Source organism: Stigmatopora nigra, chromosome 2, assembly GCF_051989575.1.
Source record: "Stigmatopora nigra isolate UIUO_SnigA chromosome 2, RoL_Snig_1.1, whole genome shotgun sequence".
Lineage (NCBI taxonomy): Eukaryota > Metazoa > Chordata > Actinopteri > Syngnathiformes > Syngnathidae > Stigmatopora > Stigmatopora nigra.
In genome coordinates this window covers 14,791,039-14,802,077 of record NC_135509.1, presented here as the reverse complement: position 1 = coordinate 14,802,077, position 11,039 = coordinate 14,791,039, and the positions used below count along the sequence as shown (strand labels likewise).

At 40.4% G+C, this 11,039-nt stretch overlaps 1 protein-coding gene across 1 annotated transcript; it reads left to right on the top strand.

The window, feature by feature from the left end:
* The first annotated feature begins 15 nt into the window (after window positions 1-15).
* On the top strand, window positions 16-10,183 carry LOC144193262 (2-oxoadipate dehydrogenase complex component E1-like). Its single transcript, XM_077712048.1, has 17 exons — window positions 16-258; window positions 1,340-1,492; window positions 2,057-2,268; window positions 2,885-3,079; window positions 3,170-3,439; window positions 3,863-4,034; window positions 4,264-4,462; window positions 5,009-5,321; window positions 6,043-6,127; window positions 6,205-6,344; window positions 6,574-6,724; window positions 6,796-6,902; window positions 7,551-7,715; window positions 7,788-7,870; window positions 8,002-8,165; window positions 8,730-8,815; window positions 8,881-10,183. Exons 1-17 carry the CDS (start codon window positions 87-89, stop codon window positions 8,980-8,982), a joined length of 2,769 nt encoding a protein of 922 aa, XP_077568174.1. The 5' UTR covers window positions 16-86; the 3' UTR covers window positions 8,983-10,183.
* Window positions 10,184-11,039: the final 856 nt, after the last annotated feature.

Below are 11,039 nucleotides of genomic sequence, written 5' to 3'. Positions count from 1 at the left end.
CTGAGCCACTTGGCAGTATGGCCTCCGTCCTTCTCAAGTAATTTACCCCCAATCTTGATTTGTTTTTATTTTTCCCCTTTAAAACCATGTCGGCGACTCTATTACTGAAAAACTATGCGAAAAAGATGCCGCTTGACGTGCTTCGCCGGGCCACTGTCTGCTGTTACCACACACAGAGAGGCGTCTACGGATACCGTCCAAAACAGTCTCGCGGGCATGACAACTTGCTGAATGACTCCATCGCGAGTTTGAATCAAGGTCAGCCTCCGCCACGGATTATTTGACCTGCAGGCAATGCCACTTGAACGAATCTAGACACATTACATATTCTTTAACTTTGATGTTTATGACAGCCATCATGTCATCTGTAAAGTTTTAACAATTTGTACATTCTGTACGGCAAGCACACATACTTGTTGAGAGGGATCGGAACGTCTGTCTTCAACCCGTTATGATACGATTTGCGAAACGATATTCATAATAGCAATGATCTCAAAATATGGCTGTGCCATAGTTATCAATGGAAACAGTCCTTCATTCATTTTCTGAACCACCTTCCTTACAAGGGTCGCGCGTTGTTGTGGAGCCTATCCCAACAGCCAATCACAGCGCACCAGGAGACAAAGGGTGACCGTTGAACCAACCTACCCTGTATGTTTTGGGGATGTGGGAGGAAACTGGGGTGACCGGAGAAAACCCACGCAAGCCCGGGAAGAACATGCACACAGTGAGGACAGACCTGGAATCGAACCCTCTGACCCCAGAACTCAGGCCGACGCGCTAACCACTCGTTTGTTGGTCAGGAGATTAATCTACATACCTGTCAACCTCAACCAATTTCTCCCCTTATTGCTGATTGCAATTCCCCTCATTAATAAATATTAATAAACTGTACAAACGCAACGCGGCACACATTTACTCACCTAGGGCACATTTAAATTTTCTCTAAAGTGGAATGGGTGCACAATCAATATGCACTAAAATCAAGATTCTGTGCTTCATGTATTTGTCTTTAGGTATAACCATTTCCAAGAGAGAGCAAATAAAACCAACTTTTAGAAGCAAATTATCTTCTGGAATTTAACTGATCCTCTTAACTGGTGGCTGAAATGTAAATAAACACATTGGTTCGGTTCAAACACAAAAACATTTCAACCCTCCAACCATGTTGCTGTTTTGTTTACTAACTCTTCATGTGGAAGTTATCCTCAGGAAAATGCAATTGTTTTTGCCCAAAAATTATTTTCTAATTTTTGAGGTCTTTTTTTCAGGTTGCAAATCTTTAGTAATGCTGACCAAAGCTCTTCGTCTTAAGTGTTATTTTTTTTTTGATTTTCAGATCACGGCCTGGCACGTTTGGTGGAGGCATACCGAGCACATGGACACAAATTGGCCAAGATTAACCCACTGCTTCCACAAAAGCCCGTGATGGACAGCGTTCCTGAAATCAGCATGCTTACAGGCACCCTGAATGGACAGCTCAACACTTCAGGTTGCTCTGAATTACTGTACATTTCAAAATGTTTACACAAAATCAATTCCTTTCAGCATACTGCCTTATGATAATGCAATTTTAAAGACATTTGAACTGAAGATGCATTTTTACGTATAATATCCTTATAAGCATGACTTTATTGCAAACTGTAATGTCTGTTAATGTAAATAGTTTCAGTATTTTTAGAAAAAATATCATCATAGAGGCAGTCAGTCATTGGTTTAGCAGGTTCACGACCTTTCGTTTGTATTAATTACTATATATATACAAGAAGTAGCTTGTACCCGTGCTTAAGTGTCTTCTGTTGCTTGCTGACATCCATTGTTTATACTACAGACCCATTGCCGTGTATACTGTATGCAAGGACATTTCATTCATGCCATGTTCAGTGACAGTTTTGTTCTTACATAATTAAACTGAAGAAAATATTTTTATTGGCGTGCAATGTGTGAAGTCATTGTCATCTGCCTTTCCTTTTTTTCAGAAGGGGAAAACTATTGGAAATCCGATGTTTTTTAATGTATTTTTTGCCTTCACGCATTCGTTCTGGCTTTTTTGCAGGCCTACGTCACCTGGGCAAGGTTGAGGCCTCAGTTGAGGAGGTCCAGGCATACCTAGAGAAGGCCTACTGTGGGCACTTGTCAGTGGAGACCACTCAGCTGAGTAGCAGTGAAGAAAGGGAATGGATGGCTGACCGCTTTGAGGAGCTCAAGACTACAACCTTCTCTCCAGATGAAAGAAGGGCGCTAGCAAAGCTCATGCTGGAGTCTCAGGTCAGACCCATTCTTTGGACTTGCTCATTTATCACCTCTTTGGCTGCCAATGCTAGTGTATTTCAGTTTTAATTAATTTGATCTATTTCATTTTTTTAGCATTCAATTGTAATTGTGGAAATTCATAAATTGCATATTAGTAGCTACTTTGTGATTGTGGAATTTACTGCTGATTTCAACACTGTGGAAATCAAAACAGTCCACGGAATATAGGGAGAGGTGCAGAAAATTACATTTTACTTTGGGGAAATGTAGAAAAAAAACCTGCTGAATTGCTCTCAACAAAATCAGTACTGTTGTCCATTGAATCAACAATTTTTCCCCACAGATTTGTTGGGGGCATTGGTCTTTGTTTTTCACAAATATCAAAAATATAATAATGATTGATAACAGTACGCCACTAATCAAAGATCAAATGTTAATATTGTGGCCTACATTACCCAAAATGTAATATTCACGTATGTGGATGACTCGTCTTTATTGTGTTTTTTTTTAAGTGAACAAAAATAATCAGGAGCACCATAATGGCTTAAAGGCTAGTCTAAGAAAAAACTGTATTGCTGTTTTGATTCAATTAAGAGTTACGAAGTACATCGGTTTTTTTTTTTCACTCTAGGAATTTGACCACTTCTTGGCAACCAAATTTTCCACGGTGAAACGTTATGGTGGAGAAGGAGCGGAGAGCGTGATGGGCTTCTTCCACGAGCTTTTCCTCCAGTCGGCCCAAAGCGGTGTCACTGATATCGTCATCGGCATGCCGCACCGGGGACGACTTAACCTTCTCACGGGATTGCTAAAGTTCCCACCAGAGGTAAAAACCAAGACTGTTGTTGATGACTGTTACATTTAGGAGTCCTTGCAAACTTGTCTGTTAATCTAAATATTATCTCTCAACTTGCAGCTGATGTTCCGTAAAATGCGTGGCCTCAGCGAGTTTCCCGACACGTCGCCCTCCATTGGGGACGTGCTGTCCCACTTGACGTCCTCGGTGGAGTTGGACTTGGGTTCGGGGACCCCGCTTCACGTCACTATGCTGCCCAACCCTTCGCATCTGGAAGCTATCAATCCCGTAGCTCAGGGCAAGACGCGGGCCAGGCAGCAGCTCAGGAAAGAGGGCGACTATTCGCCCGACGAGGACGCCCAGCCAGGGGACCAAGTCGTCTGTTTACAGGTTAGGAGGCGGGATTTGTACATATTAAGACTTAAGCCGACTAAGCGCCTGGTTAGGACCCTTCAATGCAGTTAACAGTTAACAGAGCTTGGAAATGATTTTTGTTGTTGTTTACGTTTGCACATTTTTACAGTTTTGCCCCTTTCCTTATTCAATTTCCTCATTTACAAAAGCATGTCTGCTACGTTTTTGAGATGACTTAAAATTTTATTTCATACTTATTTTTTTATGTCGAAATTTATGATAGTGATTTTATTGCTGATTGGAAGCTGACACAGGTTCAAAAACATTTATTTTACAAAAAATAACCTGCGACTACTATTTTTTTCAAGTCATCTTTATCCCTTATAATTACCATAATTGCTAAAGTGATTTATTTTTAATGAGAAAATAACAAAGTAATACCAATTTTTCTGTCCACAGGTCCATGGCGACGGCTCTTTTCCCGGTCAGGGGATCGTTCCAGAAACATTGACCCTCTCCAACCTTCCTCACTACAGAGTAGGCGGAAGCATCCACCTGATAGTTAACAACCAAGTGGGATATACCACGCCATCCGAGCGAGGGAGATCTTCTTTATACTGCAGCGATGTTGGTCAGTCATATGGTCTCCTTATAACAAATGAAATCTATGATTACAGTGTTTCCCGGCTATATTGCGGTTCGTCTTCTGTCCATTTGTCCGATTGTCTTTTTTTTTTTTAAATGGGCAGAACGGGCACAATGGTGATGGCAATATGCAATATAGCAAAGCTGCAAACAGTTTAACATGATAATGTTGAAAGACTGCTTCACCTGACTCTCATTTTCTCCACGGATGTTAGGTAAAATGGTGAATTGCGCCGTGATCCACGTGAATGGCGACGACGCGGAAGAGGTGGTGCGGGCCACTCGACTTGCTGTTGAGTATCAGCGGCGCTTTAGGAAAGACGTCATTCTGGACCTTATCTGCTACCGCCAGTGGGGACACAATGAATTAGATGAGCCTTTTTTCACCAACCCGGCCATGTACAAGGTCATCCGGTCAGTTAAGCTTTATTTTTAATCTATATTGAATGACTTGTGCACTTTTCCAGGAATTTTTCATGGTTTTTTGTTGCATAAATCTAGTAGATCTATATCTCATCTCATCTAATTTTCTGAACTGCTTGAGGGTCGCGGGGGAGCTGGAGCCTATCCCAGCTGACTCCGGGCCAGAGGCGGGGGACACCCTAAATTGGTGGCCAGCCGAACACAGGGCAAGGAGACGGACCACCATGCACACTCACACCCATACCTAGGGGCAGTTTGACGTTTCTTACCATGACTTGTAGCAACCTCATGACTTGACCAACTCACATATTTTCTTGAGTTACATCAGATCATTTTTTTCAAGTTTTGAGTTCCAATTCAAGTGCAAACAGAGCTCTACTTGAGTGAATTAGGGAAACAAAACAAACCAAATTGCCTTTTGGCGATATGAAATTGTCCCACCCCTTTTAAACACCACTTAGAAAAATCACACTCTTTACTTGCAAGCCATTTCTTGAATGTGTCCTCTTTGAAACATGACTGAAAATGTAACCGCAGGTCCCGAACGAGTGTCCCGGACTCCTACTCGGACCAACTCATCTCCGAGGGCTTGATGACGGAGGCCGAGTGCAGCCGGATCAAAACGGAGTACTATGCCTTCCTCAACGACAAGCTGGCCAATATGACTGTGTACAGCCCCCCACCCACCAACCTGCAGGGCCGCTGGGGGGATCTGGTGGAACCTCAGGCCCGAGTCACCTCCTGGGACACGGGCGTCCCCGTCCCACTCCTGCAGTTCGTCGGAGCCAAGTCTGTGGACATATCGGAGCACATCCAGTTGCATAGCCATCTAGTCAAGACTCACGCACAGGTATACGCACACAACCTCCATATCCAGAGACCGCACAATAGCAAAAATCAACCCTAAAATGTCTTAAATACACTTAAATGTACTCAAATACTCCCTAATTTCTTTTCAAGTACTCCAGGATATACTCCAGTACTTCCTAAAAGTGAGCTAACAACTGTTACCTTTGGTGAAATAGCCCCAAATAACAACCTCTGTCTTTAATTCTCCTAAAGCTATTAAAGGGTATTCACATTATCTTAGATGTACTAAAATAAGTTACTTTAAAAGATATGTAACTGCAATATAATAATGTTTTAACATATATGTCACATGAACTCAATCCAATTATAACTAAATAAATACATTAGGTACTCATGCAATTTTGAATGATTATAATAGAAAATGCTTTGTTCTGCACTTAACAAAATGTCTTTTAAAGAAAATTTGAACTCACTTCAACATTATGTTCAGGTCATTTTATTCAGCGATACTTGTGCCAGAATCACAAATACGTAAAATTCATGTACATATTATAGAGATTGTACCGTTATTAATTCTGCCCATAACTATATGTAATTGGTGTAAGGAGCTGAACATAGATATATTCTATATAGTATACATTAGTTGCATGGAAAATGAGTGAATGGATAATTATTTTCGGACTAATTGTATACCATTTCCCCCCCACTTAACAGTGGTTTGGAAGTGAATCGCTGATATTAATGATACATTTTGTGCTCAGGCTCGACTACAAAAGCTTGAAGAAGGCACCAAACTGGACTGGTCCACGGCGGAGGCCTTGGCTTTTGGTTCCCTCCTTTGTCAAGGTGACAATCTGCTTTCAGAAGGCTATTCCACCTCTTTTGTCTGTACATGCTGATGGTATTTCTCGTCATCTTTGCAGGCTTTAACATTCGCATCAGTGGGCAGGATGTGGGGCGTGGCACTTTCAGCCAGCGGCATGCCATGGTTGTCTGCCAGGACACTAATGACATGTTCATTCCTCTCAATCACATCAGCCCTGAGCAGACAGGGCTCCTCGAGGTACAAATGATAACAACACGTTTATATTTCAGCATAATTGTGACTATAATGTAACCCTAGTTAATGGTCACTTTATATTGTTGGCTTGTGCCGTTCTTACTATACACATTATTTTGTAAATATGCTTTTTGTCATGGTGGCTATTTTGTTGTAATGCAAGAGTGGCTCTGACGACCAGATAGAAAATTCCATGCATGTTTCATAAAATGATTCTCTTTGTAATTTGCAGGTGTGTAACAGCCCGCTGTCGGAGGAAGCGGTCTTGGGATTCGAGTACGGCATGAGCATCGCTCAGCCGAAGCTCTTGCCCATCTGGGAGGCTCAGTTTGGAGATTTCTTCAACGGTGCTCAGATCATCTTTGACACGTTCATCTCTGGAGGTACGCTCAATTATAGTCCTCTTTCCATAGTGTGCTCAGTTTTGGATGCAGATACTATTTGCTGTTTTCAGGTGAGGCCAAATGGCTGCTCCAGTGCGGGATGGTCATCCTGTTGCCTCATGGCTACGACGGAGCTGGACCTGAACACTCCTCCTGTCGCATGGAGCGCTTTTTGCAGGTTAATACACCACAATGACAATAGTTTTTGACTCATTGGCTGACATTGATGGTGATGGACAGCCAATCCATTATGACTGGTCATTAAAAAAAACTTGTGAAGACTTAGTGTTCACATACATTATATATATATGTGTATATATATATATATATATATATATATATATATATATATATATATATATATATATATATATATATATATATATATATATATATATATATATATATATATATATATATGTGTATGTACGCATATATATATATATATATATATATATATATATATATATATATATATATATATATATATATATTATATATATATATATTTAACATGATTTTAGATATTTTTAGGAATTATTACACTTATGAATTAATAAGAACTAAATTAATACATTTAAGAACATCTCTGTTTACGCCTCCCAATAACATTTATAAGTAGATTTTTTTCAGATTTTTATTGTAATTTTCTTTTTTGTGATTTCATAGTATTTAGCCTATTGTTGTCCATTGAAAATAATACATATTCAACCCATTTTGACATACCACAGTCTAAATGGGTTGGACGTTTAGCGCCAATGACAGCCAACGAGTTCATTAAGTGCCCTATGAAAGGTCAAACTGGCTGCTTTTCTGCTACCTTTAGATGTGTGACAGTAAGGAAGAGGGCGTGGACAGTGACACGGTCAACATGTCCGTTGTCAACCCGACCACCTCGGCTCAATACTTCCACCTGCTCAGGCGCCAGATGATCCGAAATTTCCGCAAACCTCTCATTGTGGTCGGACCCAAGATGTTGCTTCGATTTTCCGTGAGTGCCTCACTCAAGTGAGCTTTTCAAAATGTCTATTCATGGAAATGACTGTCCCTTATTTTTTTTAAGGGGGCTGCATCCAGCTTGGCAGAAATGGCACCAGGAACATCTTTCAAGTCCGTGTTGGGGGATACATCGGTCTCACCTGAAAAGTACAAAAACTCATAATTTCGAAACGTAAAAGGTTTTGCTAGGGATTTTGATTAGATATGCTCAATTATTAATTTACATTCTTGGTAACTGAATGACTTCCATTACAAAATCCATTTTGTAATTTGACTAGAGTCCAGCGAGTGGTGCTGTGCTCAGGGAAGCACTACTACGCTCTGCTGAAGCAGAGGGATGCTGCAGGCATGCAGGACTCGGCGCTGATCCGCTTGGAGGAGCTGTGTCCTTTCCCGCTGGCTGCTCTCCAGGCAGAACTTAATAAGTATACGAACGCTAAAGGTATGTCCATGTAAAAATGACTCCCTGTCCGAGCCGGGAATCTCAATTCTAGAGCCAACTAGCAATAGGTGGAAATGTGATTAGAAGACTAGCATCGTTTTTCACTCCATTAATAGAGCAAAACTCTCAAGTGATGGGAAAATCTCACCAGGAAATAAATTAATCTCAATTCGTTTTTTTTTTAAATCAGCAGGTGTGCGTGGATTGCTTTCATCATAATGGCCATTTCACCCAGAAATTTTACTTGGGTCATCTCATCTATAAGATTAACAAAACAATAAAACATTTATGATATCTGCTCGAAGTTTTAAGGCAGTCAATTGTTTCTAAATTTGGAATGTTCATTCACAGCCCAGTTAAAATCAATTAGGTGTCTATTTGGTATAAATGGCAGGCTGTAAGTTAATTTCAAGTATGTACGAATCAGTTTATTTTTGAACATTTCTGCATCACTTTCCATTGATATCGGGTCAAATTTCCTAATCACAAATTACTTTTTGTTGTTGAAAAACACATGTTTTTGCTGCTACTATTTAGAAGTTGGAACTGTCTATGTCTCCGCAGAGTTTATCTGGAGCCAGGAGGAACCTCAGAACATGGGCCCCTGGTCCTTTGTGGCGCCCAGGTTTGAGAAGCAGCTGGCGTGCAAGGTGAGCGTCTTATCCCGCGAGCTCGAAAGTAGGTTACAAAACACATCCAAATTTTGTCTTCTCAGCTACGCCTAGTGAGCCGACCTGCTCTGCCGGCCCCCGCTGTTGGGATTGGCACCCTTCATCATCAGCAGCAAGAGGCCCTTCTCACTGCCACATTCTCCTAAAAACAACAAAAAAATAGACTTGGCCTTCAGGCATAAGAATCTGTGAAAAACTTTAAACAGAGGCTTAGAATTGAAATCATGTCTACAGGTATGAGTTGGCATCACGGCACGTGCCTATATTTGTACTGAAGGGATTTTTTGGGTGGCTTTTTTGTCATATCATATGGGTAATGGTCTTCATTTTAGTCAAATATTTTAATATTTTCTTTAAAAACAACAAAAGCTATATATAAGTACCTATTGCAGCACAAAGTTGGAGGGTTAGCACATCTACCTCACAGTTCATGGGTTGCCGTTTTTAAATCTTATGTTTGGAGGTTACATGCTCTCTAATGGCTTTTCTGTGGGTACTCCCTCATTCCTAAAACATGCATGGAAGTAAATACTGTGAACAAATGAGTTTGGTTCGTGGGCCAGATTCATGCCAACTAAACCTCATGTGGGCAGGAGCAGTTTATTTTTGGACAAAAAGTTTCACCCAGTTAAAACAGATTGGACATCTAGTGCTGTCAATGGGATTGAAAGATGCATTCATAGTCACTTGAAGTGAATTGGACATCACACAACTCAAAAAATTCTGGTTTCATGGCACCCATGTCCAAAATTCTTTTTAAAAAATGATTCTATATGTCCAGGGTGACTGAACCTCAATGTGCCTTTTAGTCAGAACAACCCCATGGCCAGATTAGACTCTCTTGCGGGCGCCTTCTGGCCCCCGGGCTATATGTTTTACACCACTGCTCTAAGTTGCAGATAGGTGTGAATGCGTGTGACAGTTCTTCTGTGCGTGCCGATTGGTTAACGAGCAATTCGGTGCCATCTTGCTTTTTATTGCAAAATAATGATATTTTTTTGTTATTAGAGTCAACTGAAATAGATATTTTCCTACTCGCCAGCTACCCCATGGATGAAATAAATGCTTTTATTTTATGGTCAAAAGCAACATTTGCACTTTAATCAAATGACGGTGAATCAGTGATTTGTGTTGCGACAGTTGGCTACATTTCTGAACTCAGGAAGAGAATTGTTACTGAGGAATTTCATAATATTTTGATTTGAAAAGATTTTTCAAAGTGTGTACAGTACTTAGAGAAAGACTACTAAAATTATGAATTCACTCAAGGGGTGCTGCAAGTAGAGGAAATTGGGCTGTTAGAAATTGGAGGTTTTTTAAATAAATGTTTCTGCTTCTGCACATTCAGATCAGAGTTTTATTTGTATGACGCAGCTACAAAAAGGAGCAAATTTGACATGTGCAATTATCTTACCAGACTGTGCATGTTTCCCTTTTCAAATTAAATATTCATTTTTATAGACTTTAGTCACAACACAATTTTTTAGGTCCATGTTGACTGAAAAATAATATTGCCTATAAAGCCTTAATCATTTGTTATTGTTACAGTAGAACCATGTGGATTCTGCCTGGCAACAAGTGATCATAAAACCGGAACACAATCCCTTTATGCAAGAATGTATTTAATCTTTTATTTTTCAAAGTCCTAAAAATTGACTGTGAGACAAATGTAAACAATTTAAAAAGTAATACATTTCAAAAAACTGACATTCTGAATAAATGTAATTTTAGAATTATAATTTTAAAAATTACAAAAATAGGCATAAATAAAAACAATGGGGGTTGGTCCGTCGGCCTCACAGTTCTGGGATTGAGGGTTCGATCCCAGGTATCCTCACTGTGTGGAGTTTGTATGTTTGTGGGTTTTCTCTGGGTAATACGGTGTCCTCCCACATCTTAAAAACTTGGAGTAGGCTTGTTGAACACTCTAAATTGCCCCTATGTTTGAGTGGTAATGGTTGTCATGTGTGTCCTAGTGCCCTGTGATTGGCCGGCCAACAATTCAGGGTTCCCTGCTCCAGCACCCCCCGCGAACCTCGTGAGGCTACTCTGTCTGCAAAATGAATGAATGAATAACTACCAGCAGCCATTCTGTTGACCTGGGCGAGCAGTGAAAGTGTTAATCAAGGTCATAAGTTTTCTTATCAAATGTCCAATGTTGTGAGCGTGGTCCCTGAAAGGGTTAACTTTTACTTTCAATTTG

Excerpts from the sequence above, each read along its gene's own strand:
- LOC144193262 (XM_077712048.1), top strand. The coding sequence starts at position 87 with ATGTCGGCGACTCTATTACTGAAAAACTATGCGAAAAAGATGCCGCTT. Across the intron at positions 2,269-2,884 it reads AGCTCATGCTGGAGTCTCAG|GAATTTGACCACTTCTTGGC; the intron begins GTCAGACCCATT and ends TTTTCACTCTAG. Across the intron at positions 6,725-6,795 it reads TGACACGTTCATCTCTGGAG|GTGAGGCCAAATGGCTGCTC; the intron begins GTACGCTCAATT and ends TGCTGTTTTCAG.